Below are 20,049 nucleotides of genomic sequence, written 5' to 3'. Positions count from 1 at the left end.
CCTCAAGAACATCAAAGGATGCTGGCTTTTGATGGAAGGCTTGCTGAACGACACCTAGTATGCACAGACACAGCTAACACCTAGAGTGGAGTGCAAAGATAGCTCTAGAAGGCTACGAAAAGTCTGGGCAAACCCATATTTTGTGAAAGTGCTTTGCAAAAAGATTGCAAGCCATTTTTCTGGCATGCACCTTTGTCTAAAAACAAAGTGCGGTAAACTATACGTGTAGTCAGTGTGATTCACATAGATTAAGGACAAGGTATTCGTCAAATTCCCAAAGAGCATCAAACTGGGGTTGGACAATAGACAAAGGCATTCTTCTGGGCTCTTAATGAAACCAAAACTTATTTCTAGTCTATGTATTTATGGGATGCCTGTTATTTTCGCTAAAGCATTCGCTTTCCCACGAGATACAGCAGCTGAGGAACTCTTTTCTGCCACGCGGGGCGCGGGCGAACGATGGGGGCGGAAAGAATCCGCTGCCACTAGGACCTGGCGGAAGAAGCATCCCTGCCGACCCCGGGGAAAGGCTGCCGCGGCACCACCCTCGCAACCAATCAGAAGGCTCCTTCGCGTAGCGGCGCGCCAACCGCAGGCGCCCTGTCTGCCGACCTCACGGGCTATTTAAAGGTACGCGCCGCAGCCAAGGCCGCACCGTACTGGGCGGGGGTCTGGGGAGCGCGGCAGCCATGGCCGGCCATCTCGTGCTCAACAACGGCGCCAAGATGCCCATCCTGGGGTTGGGTACCTGGAAGGTAGGTGCTTGGGAGGACGCGGGCCGGGGGCTCGCCTCACACTCTCCGTGCGGCCTGTGTCGGCGAGGGACCCGGAGTGACCCTGAGCAGCCCGCGCCGCGGACGCCCGGCGTGCTGGTAGCCACGCGCGGGCTTGCAGGGCCCCCAGCGGGCTGGGGTCGGCCCTGCGGAGACCGGGGGCCTTGGCTCCCGGGGCTGGCCTTGGGCGTCAGGGCAGGCATCCTGCGAGTGCGGTTTGGGAGCAGCTCACGGGAGCCCCCGCCCCACCGCGGGCAACCCTTTATGGGCGGCCCACCAGTCCGCATTTGGGGTCCGAGCGGGCGCCCCAAGCGGCACAACGCGAGAGGGAGGCGGGGAAAGTGGGCTTCGCAGACCGGTGGACCTCGGGCGCAGACAGGGACGTGACGCCGTCGGCGAGGTGTGGGAGCGCAACCCCAGCCTCCTTCCCCTCGAGGCACCTGTGGCCCGGTTGCCTTACTTGCAAGTAGTTTGTCTCAATCGTTTCCGTTCTTGCCCTCCCTCAGGAATAAGCATCTCAACCCCATAAAGGGCAGAGAATTAAATTAGGTGGCGCGAGTTTGCCCGGACCCAGCTGTTAACAAGGCGCAGTGCGGAGCTCCTCGGCCAGGCGCCGCCTCGGGGTGCCCTGGGTCTGGAACTCGGGAGAAAATCTGGGCACCCCGTAGCCAGTTGATAATTCAGCAGGCGCCAAGGTTAGCATTTTCCCTGGAAAACCTCAACACCACACAGCGTCCCCGGGAAGTGCCTAGCCGGATGAAAATGACAATAGGACATGAAACATCATAGGATATGAAAAATGATAATATCATATGAAAAACCAAAAATAATAGCCTGATTATCTGAAAATTGAGCAACAAAGGTAGTGGTATGGGAGCTGAGGCAAAACCCAGTATTTTTAACCTACTTCTAAGTATTGCATATTATATTCCACAGCCATAACCTGGGTTTCTCTCTCTGTTTCTGTTGTTTGCTTGTTTGTTGGTGACAGGGTCTCATTGCCCAAGCTGGGGTGCACTGGCACAATCATGGTTAATTGCAGCCTGGAACTCGTGGGCTCAAGTGATCCTCCTGCCTCAGCACTGTGGGTAGCCGGGACTACAGGTGCTCACCACCACACCTGGCTAATCTTTTTTCTTCCGCCCAGAGACAGTCTCCCCTTGTTGCTTAGGGTGATCTCCAAGTCCTGGGCTCAAAGCACCCCTCCCACCTTGCCTCCCAAAGCTACAGGTGTGAACCATCTGGCACGCCCACGTCCCAGGTTTTTCTCTTAAAATTTGAATATGGGCCTGGGCGTTGGATATTTACACACAGACAAGGGAAGAAAACAACAGAAAGGACTGAGTGAACTGTGAGATGTTTGAAATAGGACAGAAGAGTTTACATGTACCCTAAAACCTGCTGTTGAAAATTAGTAAATATAAGGTAAGAAAAAGGTCATTTGCATCAGGGAGAGTGTTTCCTGGCCAGAATGATCAGGGTACATGATTTGTTTCCTCCAAAAACTCCAGTGGTGTCTCCGAGGGTGTAATTGAATTACAACCATGACACTAAGCTAATTTCCGTCTGTTGCATGTTATGCTCTTGGAATGGATGCAGAAGAATGCTTTCTTGGCAATAGCAAATACTTTGTAAGCATGATGCAGCGCACAGATATATACATGTATCTGGAATAAAAATTACTTAACAGTACTTAACCTATGTGGGCTGCATTTCAATACTTTTTTCTATTCCATTTTTCTAAAAATTATTGTCATACCTCTAGAAGCTAGTTTTGTGACCCATCATTTGAAAATCACTACTCTAGGGTAAATAAGGAGTAAAAGTTTATTTTTTTTTTTTTTGAGACGGGCTCACCATCACCCAGGCTGGAGTGCAGTGTCATGATCATGGTTCACTGTAGCCTTAACCTCTTGGGCTCAAGTGGTCCTCATACCTCAGCCTCCCAAGTAGCTGGGGCCACAGGTGTGCACCACCACACTTGGGTAGTTTGTTTTTAATTTTTTGTAAAGACAGGTCTCCCTATGTTGTCCAGGCTGAGGAGTAAAAGTTTATGAAAGAGGGTTTCAAATTATTCACTTGAGCACTCAACGTCCCAAAAAGCTGTGTATTTGTTTAAGATAACATCACATCATAACATCTGTACATTTAGGTTATGCATTCCAGTAGACAGAGTTCATTGAGAACTTGGATAATGTCTGCTTCATTCATTACTATTTCTAGCACTTCTCACAGTGCCTGGCAAATATAGTAGTAGGTATCCAAAAGTTATGTGTTGAATTCATATGAAGAAGTAAAACGACTTTAGAGATAGCTGTATGATGAAAACGCCCACTTGTATTTCTGTGGATGAGGAGATCAGGTTGGTGTAGAATTGTACGGTGGGGGCAGCGGGGAATGGTGGGTCAAACTAATGGTATAAGGATGGACTTGGAATCAACTTCCTTTTTTTTTTTTTAAAGACTTAAAACCTTTCCCTTGGGCCGGGCGCGGTGGCTCATGCCTGTAACCCCAGCACTTTGGGAGGCAGAGGCGGGCAGATCATGAGGTCAGGAGATCGAGACCATCCTGGCTAACACAGTGAAACCCCGTCTCTACTAAAAATAAAAAAAATTAGCCTGGCATGGTGGCACGCACCTGTAGTCCCAGCTACTTGGGAGGCTGAGGCAGGAGAATCGCTTGAACCCCAGAGGTGGAGGTTGCAGTGAGCCGAGATCCCGCCACTGCACTCCAGCCTGGGCAATGGAGCAAGACTCCATCTAAAAAAACAACAAAACAAAAAAACCTTTCCCTTGTATGTGTGTATGTATTCTTTCACAGATGCTCAACAAAAGATGTGATCCTTTGCCTGTCTTTGTGACAGCTGGAAGAGGCCCTGCAGGCAGGTGCAGTTCCTTATTCTCCTGGGTCTTCCCATGCCGTAGCGGCTGTGTTGTACCTTTCAGACCCTCAGCAGGGCTCTGGTAGTCTCTACTCTTGAAGGTCCTCAAACTCCATTCTCTCCTCAGGTGAGGGTTTCAGGCAGGTGAGGAGACCATCTCTGCCCCAGACCCATGTGGCTTGGACAGGGTTTCTTTCTGGCAGGCTTGCCTTCTGCATTGGATAGTAAACAAGGCCACTGGCCAGGCATGGTGGCTTACACCTGTAATCCCAGCACTTTGGAAGCCCAAGGTGGGTGGATCACCTGAGGTCAGGAGTTCGAGTCCAGCTGGCCAACATGGTGAAACCCCATCTCTACTAAAAATACAAAAATTAGCCCAGCATGGTGGTGGGCGCCTGTAATCCCAGCTGCTTGGGAGGCTGAGGCAGGAGAATCGCTTGAATCCAGAAGGCGGAGGTTGCAATGATCTGAGATTGCGCCACTGCACTCCAGCCTAGGCGACAAGAGCAAAAAAAAAACTCCGTCTCAGAAACAACAACAAAAACCCATCATAGCATTGTAAAGCCAGGAAGCTTTTAAAACAGAGATGATGTCTGGTGCCTGCCAGTGTCTTGTTACTGATAGTGTTTTTAATCTAGTTGAAAAATTGTTGGAGGTAAAAGTCATTGTAAGTCTCCTATGTATGTTCACAGAATACTCCTAGGGCTGAAGGTACAACTATGTTTCTCCATCTTTTGCCATGATCACTACCTCTCTCCCACCTAGAAGCCTCGTGAGACTTTTTTTCCCCCTAATTTGCCCCAAAATAAAATCGTAATATCACAGATAATACTGTACTTCTGCTTATGGCCAGTAGCCTTCTAGAGGGTCACAAGCCATTCTATAAGCTGAGGGGGTTTTTTGCCCCAAAGAACTAATTTTTGTCTCTTTGGGGACAATACCACCCACTTTGAGAATGCATGAGGTAAAAGAAAATGTGCCAGGAAAGACTTGCTCCACCTTCCCCAAGTAGGGTAAGCTTGTGATGGCCCAAGATCCTTGGATGGGGTGAGGGTTGAGGCGCTGTGGGCATGGAGGTAACACAGGAGCCGGATTTACTGTTCACTTCCCTGGTGTCTCTAAAGCCCCCATCTCCTCCTCTTCAAGACCAAAGACATTTAAATAAGCCCTGCCCCTACAGGGTCAATCCTGGTCCATTCACATCTCAACTAGTTGGAAACAGCAGTGTCTTAGAATTTGGGACAAATTGATTAAAATAGAACAGGAGGAAGTTAATTTCTGCTGCCAAACCTGATTCTGAGTGATCGTTTCCTGTTGCTTGCTCCAGGATTATCCGCACACCATTCTCATACTTCCTACTCAAGACGGTTTCTTTACCCAAAGTGAAGTTTCCTTTGCCCCCTCCCCCTATCCTTTCATTTCAGTAGTAACACCTGCTAACTAGGGAACATTTCAAAAACGAAAAGAGTTCCCTCTTCCCAGAGATTCCCGTGGTTAATATTGCAAAATACCCAATCTCTGAGATACTTTGGTTTTACCGTAAACACTGTCCTGTGACCGTCTTCCTGTTTAGCACTGTGGTTTGCCTTTTGACTTGCAGAGGGAAGAGAGGGAGGGATATCTTGAAGTAACTAGCAAGACCTGTAAGCAAAAGGGAACAGGACTGGGTTTTAAAAGGAGTGTTGTGTCTATCTGTGTAGGAGGGAGACACTGATTTTAGTTATCAGTGTCTCAGAGTTGGTATTAGCTGGCCGGTGTTATCAAAGGAGGAAGTAGGACCCCTGTCTTGAAGCGGTGGTGGAGGACTCAAGGGCAGAGGCTTCTCACTGCCATCATTTGGTGCCATCAGCCCAGAGCATTGCAAAGTCACTGTCCAACGTAGAGCTTTGCAGAGCCAGAATTTCCAAGAGGAATGGGCATGCATGGCTTTGCCCATCAAGGGCACACAGATTAGTGGCAGGATCGGGTTAGAAACATGTAGGATTTGTATGATTGAGCTGTAATTGGAGTGTTTCATATACTGCGTGTCTACAGCTCTCATCAGTGGTGGCTGTGCCCGGACGCCACCCAGCATGTTTTCATAGTTTGCCTTCTTTTTAGAAGTCAATCTGGACCCCTCCTTCTGTTTGCATTTTCTCTTTGTTGACATGGAACGGGGAGATGTTGTCATCCTGTGTTGGCATTCCCAAGTTTAGTGAATGGTTTCTCACCATAGCTTAAGTTGGTTGCTTCATTTTTCATAAGGCAAATTAATTTCTCTCAGAGAAGGGCTGTACATTGAGATCATTAACATAGAATGTGGTTGTGGATCCTCGTACATTTTCATTGCAGAGGTGACTTTTTCCCTCTAGCACCTTTGATCAGCCTCCCAGCACACATGTCTCCAGCGAATGGCACATATCCAAGGAATGATCAGCAGCTTCTTCGTGACCTCTTGCAGTCATTGCTGTCCTTTACTTTTCTAGAAAAACCTCTCACAACTTTTTTTTTCATTTCGTGCCAACTGTTTGGCAACCTCGATTATCCTAGTCTGTGCTCTTTTGGTTCCAAAGAACTGAAAAACCACTTTAATCTTAAGCAGGAAAAAAAAAAAAATGTGTGTTTGGGGTGGGGATTGATAGACTTCCCAAACAACAGCTGCTGACATTAGGTGTCTCAGATTCAGGGTTGTAAATGTTGTCACCAGGATTCGGCCTCCCTCCGCTTTCCTCCAGCAGCTCCAGGCTGACATTCTCCCAGCTCAGTGACCCCAGCAGAACCAGGGCTGGTCTTAGTGGTTCCAATTCAAGTGCAAAGATTGAGTCTCATGGCCTGGGTTGAGTCATGTTCCTGTCCCCGCACCAGTTGCATGGCAGGCGGTGCGTGGCTAGGCCGAGCCTGTGGAGTGTGCCCTCAGCAGCTCCTCAGAGAAAAATCAATCAAGGCACTATCAAGCCTGGAGAAAGTTCAGTGTGTCCCAAGCAGTTTCTTGCCTGGGCCCCAGTTGTTCTCTCTGGGGTAGGGATGTCCTCCGCTCTCCCTGCTCTCATCAGTGGTAGCTGTGCCCGGACACCACTCAGAGCCTGTGGTAAGGCATTCTTTCTGGAAATTGAGATTCTCTGTTCCTTCAACCGCGCAGAGTGGGGAAGGCTGCAAGAGCAGCTTCTGAGGTCCTCCAGTCAAATAGGAGGTCGCCAGGTCTTCTGAAGGTCCCCTCTTAACCCACACCTTTGATGAGCATCCCCACCCTGCCTCGCTGGTCCCTCTGAGGTGGAGAGTGAGCTCCATGCTAACAGGCTCTGGTAATGGGCTTGTTCAGCTGGGCCCCTTTCTTCCCCAAAGCCTGTTGAAAATAGCTGATGTCAAAACACAGATGTCTGCAGCTGCTATGGCCCTGGGGGTTTTTCTTTTGTTTCTACCCCAGCTCTCCAAAGGAATGTGCTCTGTTCATTCAACAGCCCGCTGCACACGTTTATTGCTCAGCTCTGTGATCATAGCAGGATAGTGAAAGTTGGGGGATACGTGTCCACGCAGCCTGTCTGGGTACCAGTGAAGTGCGATGCCACGTAGGCACTTCCTTCTCCTCCTCAGTAGCCAGGCTCCCCACAGCTGTTCTGGTCACTCAGATGGTCAGGTGGCTTGGCCATGGACACCCATTTAGTCATTTTGCCGGGTCAGCCACTAACCATTTGGTGATCTTCCATGATCCACATTCCCCCTCGTTTCCCTTTAACTCATTTTTCTCTGCTAATATCTCTGAGGGGCCATCTCCCGTGTCTTCACCCCTTGAAGCAGATCCTCATACAGTGAGAACTGACACATGGGCTTTTGAATAAACATCAGTGATGTGCTTGACTTCATGATAATCTCCCAGAACCGCTTGAAAACAAGTGAATGCCAGTATCAGAAGCCATGCATGAAAAGAGAGCGTAAGGGACAGGCATTTGCTGGCTGAACTGGGGAGCCAAATGGCAATTGGGGTCCATAGGACATCTATTTTTGAAATATTTTGAGATATTTGAAGGAAATCGTTTCCCTTACTATCTCAGCATTCAGAGTGTGGGGAAATGCTTTTAATACAGTGGTTTGCAAATCAGTGGATGCGAAGAAACAAGTAAATGAGATGGCTTCAGCATATCTTTTAAGTGATCTGACCTGAGCTTAAGTGGCTGTCAGATTCTCCTACAGAGCAATGCTGTGTGGCCTTTCACTTCCATCCCCCGCGTCTGAGGTTGGTAGTCCAGAATGCTGCTGAGGAAGTGCACCTGGTCTGTCTTTGCTGAACAAAGTGGCAGGCTGGTCAGCAGGGTTCAGCGGCTGCCACTGCCCCTCCTCCTTGCTGTGCAAACTCTGCATTCTGTGGGGCTCACGTTCTTTCTCCTTTCAGTCCCCTCCAGGGCAGGTGACTGAGGCCGTGAAGGTGGCCATTGACGTTGGGTACCGCCACATCGACTGTGCCCATGTGTACCAGAATGAGAATGAGGTGGGGGTGGCCATTCAGGAGAAGCTCAGGGAGCAGGTGGTGAAGCGTGAGGAGCTCTTCATCGTCAGCAAGGTATCGTTCCACAGTGGGGCTGGAAGGGGCTCTCGGTCCCATCATCTGTTGATGTGTCAGCCCAAAGCCAAGTCGACACTCAATACAGCTACACTTTTCACTGATGGGCGATTCTTCCAGGGAAAACATGTCACCCACGGCCATACAGGGCTCCAGAGCTTGCCCATCCTTGGCTCTCTGTTGAACCGTCATTCCATCTGGGCCCATTGCTTAGAGTCCCGTGCTGATGGGGCTGAGGTTGTGGATTGGCCCTCCCTCTCCAGGGAGTCGCTTTCAAGGATGGAACTTGGTTCCCATCTGCAAACCGAATCTCCACTGCTGGCCACTGTCTTTGACCTGAGATACTGATGCACAAAGGACATGAGGCAGGAGGATGGGGCTGGCTCCACAAACACCAGCCCGGGGGGAAAGATTCGAGAGTTCTTGCTTAGGCCTAGGGCAGGCTGGCCAATCTGTCCATTCCATTTTGTGTCCTCTGTTTGGTCCTTGTAAGAGGTCACTGTGACCTGGTCATCCTGCCTGCCTTTGGAAAGTTAGGATCCAGTACGCAGTGGAAATGCCCTCACAACCATTCACAGCATCATGGTGAAACAAATGGGTTTTGGGGAGAGGAGACTGCTCTGTCTTTCCAGCCAGGAAGCTGCCTTGTGGCTGGCAATGATGACATGTACCCTCTCGCTGGCTTAGCTGTGGTGCACGTACCATGAGAAGGGCCTGGTGAAAGGAGCCTGCCAGAAGACACTCAGCGACCTGAAGCTGGACTACCTGGACCTCTACCTTATTCACTGGCCGACTGGCTTTAAGGTATGGGATGCCTGGTGCAGACCAGGTCCCTTGGGGCTCAGGTGCAACCTGTGGTGTGTTTTGAGCTCCCTTAGCAGGTTATTTGTGGGTGACTTTCTGTTCTTGCTGCTCAAGGTATAGCCAGTGGACCATCAGCACTGGCATCACCTGGGAGCGTCTTAGAAATCACAGTCTCGGGCCCCACCCAGGCCATTTGAATCCGCACCAGCGGTGACTCATATGCACACTTCTTCGAAGTTTGAGGAGCACTCCTCTTTGCCAGTTGGTAGTTGTGCAATTTAAAACTGTCAGCAAACACGGCTGCTGTCTGTAGTGCACACAGCCATGAGGCACGGTCAGCCCTGGCCCTCCCCACCAGGCACGTGCACACACACACCCCCCCCACACACGAGTCCCTACCCATGTTCTACATGCATACCCTGTCCTATGGAGGCCCGGTAAATATTTGCAGTCTGGTTCTTTGCACAAGAAGAACTTGAGGTTATTTTGTCTTTTGCCTTTTTTCTAGCCACTGCCTCAGTTTTCTGCTGTGAGCCAGGTTCGAAGTGTGGGTTTAGCTTTATCCCATAGCCCTGTTTTATTGCACCACAGCATGTCAGGGCTGAAGGGACTTGACTTTTATCTTTTGATTTTAGGGATAAGCTGGGGAGGCTGGGCCAGCTGGTAGTTTTATAGGCCAGTGACCCGCCAGGCCTTGGGCCCTGTGAGTCCTGGTCTTGAGTCCTTCCTGTATCCACACATTGCAGTCAGTGGCGGGGCTAATCTCTGTGGCCAAGTAATGTCCATGTCTCCATCTGACATTCTCAGCCCCAGCCCGTTTGATAAAGAAGTGTTGGCTATCTGCCTATTTCCTTTTCACAGTGGCACACAGATTCTCCCTAGCCAGCTGTGGTGGTTTAGAATTGTTTTAGATGCCAGCTTCCCCCAGCAGGTCTGTGAAGGACTATTACTGATTGTTTTGTTTGTTTGTTATTTATTGTAATGACAGCCTGGGAAGGAATTTTTTCCATTGGATGAGTCGGGCAATGTGGTTCCCAGTGACACCAACATTCTGGACACGTGGGCGGTAAGACAGCCCCTGGTTGGACCTTGTTTTCATGACTGGTTCCCTCTTCTTCTTAGGAGCAATCTGCCTGCCATTTCTCACATTGCATTTTGTTATTCTGTCCCTGTTGTTTGTTGTTCTTTTTTCTTTTTTTTTTTTTTTTTTGTGGGCGGGGTCTCCCTCTGATGCTCAGGCTGGAGTGCAGTGGCACAATCTCAGCTCACTGCAAGCTCCACCTCCTGGGTTCACGCCATTCTCCTGCCTCAGCCTCCTGAGTAGCTGGGACTACAGGTGCCCGCCACCATGCCCGGCTAATTTTTTTGTATTTTTAGTAGAGTTGGGGTTTCACCGTGTTAGCCAGGATGGTCTCGATCTCCTGACCTCGTGATTCGCCCGCCTCAGCCTCCCAAAGTGCTGGGATTACAGGCATGAGCCACCGTGCCCAGCCTGTTTGCTCTTCTTATCTCATTAAAGCCAGCCTGGCTTTCGTCTCACTGTCTCTTAGCTTCTGAAAGGTCTAATTCACTGGCACTGAAGAGTGAGGGCAGAACCTGTTAAACTGGTGCAAACGACACTTCTGATCCTGTCCTTTCTGGGCTCGTTTATGCACCACACAGACACTCTTTTCTCTGTAGGCCATGGAAGAGCTGGTGGATGAAGGGCTGGTGAAAGCTATTGGCATCTCCAACTTCAACCATCTCCAGGTGGAGACGATCTTAAACAAACCTGGCTTAAAGTATAAGCCTGCAGTTAACCAGGTAAACATCCCCCAAGGACACTGGCATTGCAAGATGCTGTTTTACTGTCTGATGCTGGTAGGGATTTCTCATCCACCTCACCCAGCAAGTGGCCAGGAGGCAGCTCCTGGGCGTTGGCAGAGTCCTGAGTTATGATTCAGCATGACACAGCACATCTGGGAGAGGAAACTTACAGGAAAGAAAGGGTTTGAGCCTGGCTTGTGACGATTTGGGGTCTGACAAAGAGGCAGCCATGAGATCCTTAGACCTGTGATAGTTGATAAGTGGCTAAAGCCAAGAAAAGCCTCTAGGGCCCATGAGAACATCTATAATAAGATGATAATAATAATATAATAACACCAAGGATACTACCTGGGAACTGTAGGAAGTTACAGCTTATCTGGGATATAGACTGTTATACATAGTTTTCTGTATGGGGTAGGGAGGGACTTTAGCATAGGAAGCTTCATCTGTGTCACATCAGCGTGTAGCCACAGTGCTCCCATCAGCTCTTGTTTTTGCATTTGCAGATTGAGTGCCACCCATACCTCACTCAGGAGAAGTTAATCCAGTACTGCCAGTCCAAAGGCATCGTGGTGACCGCCTACAGCCCCCTTGGCTCTCCTGACAGGCCCTGGTGAGCTTCCCACAGGCTCATGTTCCCGTGTCACTTGGTGAAGATTAGAAATGACTAAAAAGAACAATTCAGCCTCAAGGAAGATGTTTCTGGGGCTGATCTGCAAAACTTCCCCTGAGCCTCTTGCTGGTTTTCCTGGAAGGGTTGGAGTTTCTAGTAGCAAGACACCTACTCTTTTTCCAAAGGTTGGGGGTTCTTAACCCAGCTCTGAGGAGGAGACTGGTGGCTGCCCTCTGAGGTCGATGGGAGGATTAGGGTTGGGGTTTCTGGCTGCTGTGAGTGGTGGCCGTGATGATTTGACCTGGACTGTCTTTCTATCCTCAGGGCCAAGCCCGAGGACCCTTCCCTCCTGGAGGATCCCAGAATCAAGGCAATCGCAGCCAAGCACAATAAAACTACAGCCCAGGTACAGCCACTTCAGGTGTTTCTGACCGTGCACAACTCCCTGCATTCCTGATGGTCCTGTTAGCCAAGAGGAGGAAGTGACTGAGCCTGTTATACCCTCACAGGAAGTGTGGTTAGGGGTCCTCAAGTACAGAGTGGAAAGGGCACAGATGGGAGCTTTAGAAGACTCTGGCATGGGCTCTTAGAGTAATAGTGCCTGCCCCCACTACTGCAAGGGTGACTGCCACGAGGGCCAGCACTTGTTCGTTGATGTGGAAGCTCATCTGTACAAATGTAAGAGCTCTTAGCCGTGCAGGGAATGTTTTCTCCTGAGTGGTAGTGTGCGTTCCTGTCCAGTGGAGGGCCTCACTGTGGTCTCATGATATGCCTGAGACACTGAAGCGTGTGTCACAGTGGCTAGCGCAGGACTCTGGAGTCAGATCTGGACCTGAATGCGTCGCCTACCTGTTGCTAGCTGTGACCTGACATCTTGGAGCCCGTCTCTGATCACCTGTGGAGTTCGAGCATGTCCTTCTGCAGATTGTGTGTGTGAGAGACTGAGATGATGGTGCGAGTGCCTGGCATGTATACACACTCACTGTCTCCCTGGGCTCACAGGTCCTGATCCGGTTCCCCATGCAGAGGAACTTGGTGGTGATCCCCAAGTCTGTGACACCAGAACGCATTGCTGAGAACTTTAAGGTGAGATCTTGGCTGGTCAGGCCTGGCCATCCTCCGTGGAGTGGGGGATGGGGGAGGCATCTCATCCTGTCCCTGGAGTGTCATCTGTGGGATCCCCACCATCCTCTCTTCTGAGGCCAGGGAGCTGTGGCGAGCAAGCCATAGATTGGGACAGACACCTCACCAGTGGAGCCGTGTGCAGGGGCAGGCCTTTGGGCCTCCAGGACCCCGTGCTGTGCACGCACACACCTACACCTTTGCTCAGGCCCTTCGGCCACACCGAGAAGTTACCCGGAGAGAATCTCGCTCTTGAGCTTCACGGCCTGGACCTGCCCTGCACTGGAGCTCTGTTAGTTACCAGCTGCATAACCTTGGGCAAGTCACTTAACTGCTCGATGCCTCAGCTTCCCTATCTAAAATAACATCCATTTTGAGGGTTGTTACAAAGATTAAGTGATGCATCAAAGCACTTCACATGGTGCTTAATACCTTAGTAAGTGATTGAAAAATGTTGCTGTGCTGATAAATCCAGGGACTGCAAAGGACCCTCTGGGCCATTTAGCCCACTCACCAGCTCTGCAAGGAGTTTGTGTGATGATGGGCAGAGCCTAGACGTGTGTCAGGGCACTGGCGAAGCCCTCAGTGTAGCAGCTGGAGCAGCTCAGGCTACCTGGTGCCACCTCCCTCCCCGCCTGCCCTTGCAGCATTGGTGGCGGAGGGGTGGGGGGGAACACACCCAAATGAAAGCAGCTCAGGGCAGTCCTGATGGCCCAAGAGCCTCTGTTCTCACTGAGCAAAGTGGCTCTGCCAGGGATGCTCTATCTTTATCCAAGATCTGTGCCGAGCGCAGCACAGCAATGGGCCTGGAGCTCTTGGGCAGGCCCCAGCTCAGGTGAGCAGCTGATTTTGCCCAATTCCACTGCTCAGAGGCTGTGGCCGTAGTGCCTGCCACCTGTCATGTCTGAGACAGGGATGAGAGTGATCCCTGAAGAGGGAAGTGGAGCTTATTGTTCAGTAGAGGAGACGTTTTTCTTCTTACGTGCAGGTAGATGTTCTAAGTACACAAAATGGCAAAACAGTGGCCACTGAGGGAAAGGCATATCCCACCAGAGATGCATCGTTTGTTTCATATTTCATTTTTTAAGGAATTCGGAAAGAAAAAATAAATGATTCATCTCAAAATGCTAACCTAATTATTTTTGCATCTTACTGTGTAGCTTTTGCACATTTTTCTGTGATCATAATCACAGAGCCTGTAGCAGACTCTCTTTCTGCACATTCTGTGATCATCTGAAGCTAAGAGCCCTTCGGCTCTGGGAGCGTGTGTCAGCCTCTTGTGGGTCTCACCCAGTGGTGCCTGCCTGCCTCCCTCCCAGCCTGCATGCCAGCTGAGTTCTGTACCGTCTGCTGCCTTCATGCAGGTGGTTCTCTTCTCCCAGTGTACCTTTCTTGCCCTCTCTGTCAAAACCTTATACTTCTTAGGCCATGTCAAATACCATCTCCTCTTCAGCTGTGGTGGTTCAGTTTCTCAGCTGGAATCCATTTGGAATACCTCTGCCCTTCCTGTGCTCTGTTGAGTGTCTTATACAGTGTGTGATTAGTTATTGGTATTACAGTTGTAGAAATACCTCTGCCCTTTGTTTGCTTCATAAAATAGAGGCAAAGACACATCTTACCCATGATTATATTCCTCACTGCAGTTTATCACAATAGAAGTGCTCAGTAGCGTTTTTTGAAATGAAATAAAATGTATCATTTCCCTGGGAGGTTCTGGAAAGGAAGGACTGTTTCCATCGTTCCATATATTATCTAGCCCAACATGCACATTTCCTGAATACTAATATATCAGCTTTTTCTAAGTTCAGTTTATCTTATTGCTCCTCTCTGCTCAAAGCCATGGAAGACATCTCCTGGGTCCTGCACAGTATTTTGTCTTTTATTTTTATTTGCAGAGCTTACTGGATTTTTTTGTTTGTTTCTTAGGTCTTTGACTTTGAACTGAGCAGCCAGGATATGACCACCTTACTCAGCTACAACAGGAACTGGAGGGTCTGTGCCTTGTTGAGGTGAGTGAGCCCCAGCGTGAGGAGCAGTCCCCAGGAGGTCCTCAGATGCTGCAGAGCAAGAGTGATCTCTGCAGGCCTCGGCGCCCATGTGCTCCCGTCACAGCTGTTCTTGTTTTGCACATTACCTTGCTTTCTCAGCCACATGACTGCATCAGCTGAACTGCATGGAGCCAAGATGCCAAGAGATCCGCTCTTGATATCTTCTTCCAACCCTGGGGCATTGTTGGCCTGGCCTGAAGTAACTACGTATTTTGGCTTTCCATTTAATTTTTAAATCCTAGTGGTTCATCTGAAACTAGGTGATCCCAGGTGACCCTGGATCAAACTCTGGAAGAATTTGCCTGTGACTTTTTGTCTTAGTGACCCTAATGAAAGGGGTTTGGTCGGGAACCCCTGGGGCTGGGGTTTGGGACAGTCCCAGCTCTAACCCTGGTAAGCCACATGGCTCCAAAACAGGCCCTCCCTCTGAGCAGCAGGCACCTCAGTTCCTCCAGCCACACATCCTCTGGTTCTGTTTCCTCTGCATGGTAGTTTGGAAGGAGCTGCCTAGAAAGGTTTTCTGTGGGGTTTTCTCTTTTCCTACCTTTACATTACAATAACTAGGTGACACATGTAACTCACTTTCTGCTTTCAAGAAGGAACTTTTCATTTTGCAATGGAGACTGAGACCCTGTTTCTCTCTCACTACCCTTATTCTCATCTGAGCTCTGTTCCCATACTCTCTCCTTTAGTACTTCCTCTTCTGAGCAAAATTTGAACATTCCCTAAGACGGGGTGGGCTACCAGCTTTCCCTTTCCAGTGTCTGTCCCCTCTCCCTCCCCGGAGTTTGCACTGCTGGTGGCTTCAGCCACCGCCCCAGGCAGATGTTTGCCCCGTCTGCGTCCTGGACAATAACTCTGCCCTGCTTCAGGCATGTGTGTGCCTGGCAAGCCTGCTGCTGCCACACTGTAGCCTCACACTCAAAATAGGCCGCAAACAGAGCATGTCACAGGCAGCCCCAGGCCAGCGCCCTTTCAGACATCTCTGTTAATGCTACTTAGCCCTAGACATTAAAATCATTTTTGGATCTAGTGGACAAGGAGGAGAGGAGTGAATCAGTCACCAAGCTACATTCGTTCTCCTTTCAGAATGTCTCCCATTCATCCGTCTTCCTTTTGCCCTCCCACTTGAGACAGAGTGGATTGAAGCTCTCAGGGCTGAGGAACCACAGTGGTTTTCTCATTGCTCCCTTTACAGTTAGACTCCTCTGCCCTCCAGTATTGTGCTAGAAACCTGTGTTCGATTATCCTGTTGTGTGGCGGTGAGTGGGAGGAAGAGGCTAGCCCTGACATGCCCAGGTCTCCTAGGGAGTTTTCGCTAACTACACACACGCCACCTCTCTGGCAGATAATGCTTTACTGAGCCTGACCTGCTGATATCAGTGTCACTCTCTTTGGGTATACAAAAAAAGGCAGACCATGGAGAAATTTTGAATAAGAGTTACAGACTGTAAGCACCCAGCTCAGATTACATAACTGTGGCCTTGCATGAGCTGCCCAGCCATCTGTCCAGCGTTCCTGCCTTTATGTTCCTAGCACAGCCATTGGCCCTACTAGATGGACAGTGAGTGAGCCTTGACAAACACATCTGCACCTGTGCTCCCTGCCCTGTTTCCGTATAAAATCTCCGACCGTTGATTGGGCTCACTTCAGCCCCCACTGATACAAGGAGGCTCCCTCTGTCCTCAGAGCACTTGCTGTTGCTTCTCTTATCCTTTGAGATTCAGTCACATACAGACTTTTAACATCCCTTTTTTTTTGAAATGGGCTCTTACTCTGTCACCCAGGCTGGAATGTAATGGCATGATCACAACTCACTGCAGCCTTGAGACCTCCTGGGCTCAAACGATCCTCCCACCTTAGCCTCCCAAGTAGCTGGTGCTATAGGCATGCACCACCATGCCTGGTTAATTTAACAATTTTTTTTATTACGATAGAAATCTTGCTGTGTTGCCCAGGCTAGTCCCAAACCCCTAGCCTCAAGTGATCCTCTCGCTTCAGCCTGGGATTACAGGCGTGAGCCACTAGGTCTGGCCTACCTTCTCATATTATTACACAAGATCTTTAAGACCACAAGATGCTGTCTGGTCCTGCCAGCTAGACTGAGTTACTGGGATGCAGAAATCGTGTTGCTGTCCTGCGTGGCCCAGGCACAGTGCTGGGCACATTATTACACCCTCTTATTGTTTAAGACCACAAGAAGCTTTCTACTGAGTTACTGGGAGGCAGAAATCGTGTTGCCGTCCTGCGTGGCCCAGGCACAGTGCTGGGCACATGGGGAGGGTGGTGTCCCTCACATGTGTGCTGCTTGATGACAGTAGTGGTAGAGGGGTCTGGAGGGTGACTGGCTTCCCCCAGCTGCAGAACCATCATCTGCACACTCAGAACTAACTTGTTGCCTCTGAGGTTCTATTTTATTTCTTCAGTGAGACACATGATTTCTCTGTTGGGAGATGGGTATGGTCAAAATCACCTCTTCAAAAAGCAACTGTTTTCTCCTTTCTCCTGACAGTTGTACCTCCCACAAGGATTACCCCTTCCATGAAGAGTTTTGAAGCTGTGGATGCCTGCTCGTCCCTAAAAGTGACCTATACCTGTGTTTCCTGCCTCATTTTTTTCCTTGCAAATGTAGTATGGCCTGTGTCACTCAGCAGTAGGACAGCAACCTGTAGAGTGGCCAGCGAGGGCGTGTCTAGCTTGCTGTTGGATCTCAAGAGCCCTGTCAGTAGAGTAGGAGTCTCTTCCAGTTTGCTTTGCCCTTCTTTCTACCCTGCTGGAGAAAGTACAACCTGAATACCCTTTTCTGACCAAAGAGAAGCAAAATCTACCAGGTTAAAATAGTGCCACTAACAGTTGAGTTTTGACTGCTTGGAACTGTAATTCTTTCAGCAAGACTTCTCTTTGCCTCAAATAAAAAGTGCTTTTGTGAGCGTGGTTTTGTGAGCTTTGGTTTGGTTTTTTAAAACAATAGCAACCTTCTCTCTCACATTCAACCATCACTCTCCAGATATACCCATAAAGCAGGCCGGTCAGTGATGCAAAAGGAGTGAGGACTTGACTTTTCTACAAGTCTTCAACTATAAGTTGGGGGCCCCTCACCCCAGTACTTTACCCATTTAGCTTTAGGGTTGTGGGTCTCATCCTGGCTGCACACTGGGTCACCTTTGGGGGCTTTAAGGCTGGTGATGTCTGGACCTCGCCCTGGAGGCTGATCTGATTGGGCTGTGGCCAGGACAGCAGGAGTGTACAGTCTCTCCAGGTGATTCCAGGGTGCAGCCAAGGCTGAGCCACAGCTTTAGGGTAAGCCCATGTTCGATTCCACAGATTCCTTGGTTGCTCCTACGTGTGAAGGCCAAAGTCGGTGTTTACTAAGCAGCATGACCTGAGAGAAATTGCTTTCCTGAAGCCTGTTGTCTAGACGAGAGGAAAGAAAAGCATAAATAAATGGCTTCCAACTGGATAAGGATGAAATAGGGCTACAAAAGTAAAGGCTTTGAGGCGGAATGCTGTTGCTTGTTTTTGTTACCGTTTCTTTATCCAGAGTTAAGTTGACAAAGGCCAAGAAAGGAATGAAATAGACAAGTGCCGACTCGAAAGTTCATCAAGTTAGGTTGTTTTGTGGCTGGCCTTGTTTATTGGATAATTAGGACCCCCATGATCAAGTCACATTACCTGCTTTGCAGGTGACCTGTGTTTAAGATGCACCTCTAAAGGTATAGTTAATTGGGCAGTGGTGGTTCCTGGCCCTCACCCAGGGCTGGAGGGGCACACCTAGCCCCTCTGCGGCTAGGGTTGAGCCCGGTGGAGAACCCAGAGCCCCACTGCACGGGCTGCCCTTACTACCTGGCAGCCTGGGGCCCGGGTCCCTCGTGGCATCTGCTGATCACAGTGGTCCAGGTTCCCCTCCCGGAGTAAGCAGGTCACACCTTATCCCAAGTTAAACTGCAGACCTCTTATGTCGCCCTCTGATGATTAAGAGTAGATTTTAGTTTTGTTACAACAGTTACGTCAAATCATGTGACCTGATCCCCACTCTGTTTCTCCAGTTGGCTTCAACACTGGAAAAACTTCAAGGTAGTCACTGGTAAGAGTTTTTAAATCGGTTACCTGCCTTCTAGATCTCTGCTTAGGATAGACTATTATAGCATGACAATTTGAGACAGCCCAGGAGCATAAACAAGATAAAAGGCAAGCTGTGCAACCTCCACTCCCTACTTTCCAGCAGAACCCTCTGATTTTTTCTAAGGACTGCCCCTTAGGAGCCTTGCCTGCAGTGGAAGAGGAGGAAGAGAATTAAGGCATGCCACAAATGACAGGGAGAACAGCTGGTTCTGCATTTTGAAGCACCAATCGTATTTTCAGCAGTCAGCAGCTCGGGCTGAGGTAAGGCCCGTTGCTTGTACGCTGAAAAGTGTGGCTTAGGGAGCAGAAGCTGAGGCTGTGGAGCTCAGTGGAACCAGCTTCATTCCACTAACAATTCATCCAAGGAGTAGATGGATGCGAGAAGGTCCGTGGATCAAGACAGGTGCTGCTTCATTCACCAATGGAGAGCTCCATTCTTCCTTCCCCTTGTGGAATCAAAACCGGTACACCTTCCTGGGCAGACTCCAGCCCAGCCTCAGGACTGGTGGACTCATCACGATGAATGAAGTCACCCTTCAGAAGGCAAAGTCAGTGGCAGTTATAGAACAATGGTGCTGGCCCCATCTCTGGGGCCAGCATACATTCACGAAATGTCTAGCTGGCAGGACCAGACAGCATCTTGTGGTCTTAAACATCTTGTGTAATAATATGAGAAGGTAGGCCAGACATAGTGGCTCACGCCTGTAATCCCAGGCTGAAGCGAGAGGATCACTTGAGGCTAGGGGTTTGGGACTAGCCTGGGCAACACAGCAAGATTTCCATCTTAATGAAAAAAATTTTTTAATTAACCAGGCATGGTGGTGCATGCCTATAGCACCAGCTACTTGGGAGGCTAAGGTGGGAGGATCGTTTGAGCCCAGGAGGTCAAGGCTGCCGTGAGTGTGAAGTTGGGGGCACAACATACATTCATGAAACTGGGATTTTGCCAAAATAATGTTCCAGCCAAAGAGCAGAATTGTTAAGATAATGAGACCAATGGAAATACAGAACTAAATAGTAAGTCACACGGGCAAGTAAGATCTGCATTGGAAAATATCTGAACAATGCCTCCAGAGACTTGATTTCAAACAGCATCATTTTTCAGGATCTGATTTCAAAGAACGGTTTCTCAACACTATGTCCTTTATGTTGATAAAATTGCACAAACTGCTGTAGTGCAATGTCCTTGCTGCTCTCTATCACAGCTTATCACGGGGCTCATTGGCAGGACCCTGGGAGGGTGCCCAGCCAGGAGAAGCACAGTCAGTACTGGATTCAACCCAGGAAGATTTCCCTGGAGGGGCGTTCTGGGAATTCATGGCTGTCTAGGATCCAGCCCCCTAGGT

At 49.5% G+C, this 20,049-nt stretch overlaps 1 protein-coding gene across 2 annotated transcripts; it reads left to right on the top strand.

Moving 5' to 3' along the window:
- Positions 1–467: 467 nt before the first annotated feature.
- Positions 468–17,511, top strand: AKR1B1 (aldo-keto reductase family 1 member B). Of its 2 annotated transcripts, none has more exons than XM_030825704.1 (10): positions 468–630; positions 8,021–8,188; positions 8,876–8,992; positions 9,981–10,058; positions 10,673–10,795; positions 11,305–11,411; positions 11,736–11,817; positions 12,414–12,497; positions 14,460–14,542; positions 17,094–17,511. In XM_030825704.1, the coding sequence occupies exons 5-10, from the start codon at positions 10,676–10,678 to the stop codon at positions 17,134–17,136; spliced, it is 519 nt and encodes a 172-aa protein (XP_030681564.1). In that variant the 5' UTR covers positions 468–630; positions 8,021–8,188; positions 8,876–8,992; positions 9,981–10,058; positions 10,673–10,675; the 3' UTR covers positions 17,137–17,511. The 2 variants fall into 2 exon arrangements, with proteins under 2 accessions (XP_030681564.1, XP_012367631.1); XM_012512177.2 differs by having other exon boundaries at positions 560–755.
- Positions 17,512–20,049: the final 2,538 nt, after the last annotated feature.

This window comes from Nomascus leucogenys, chromosome 13 (assembly GCF_006542625.1).
Source record: "Nomascus leucogenys isolate Asia chromosome 13, Asia_NLE_v1, whole genome shotgun sequence".
NCBI lineage: Eukaryota > Metazoa > Chordata > Mammalia > Primates > Hylobatidae > Nomascus > Nomascus leucogenys.
Note: the sequence above shows the minus strand (reverse complement) of the source record. Positions and strands in the feature narration are given on the sequence as shown.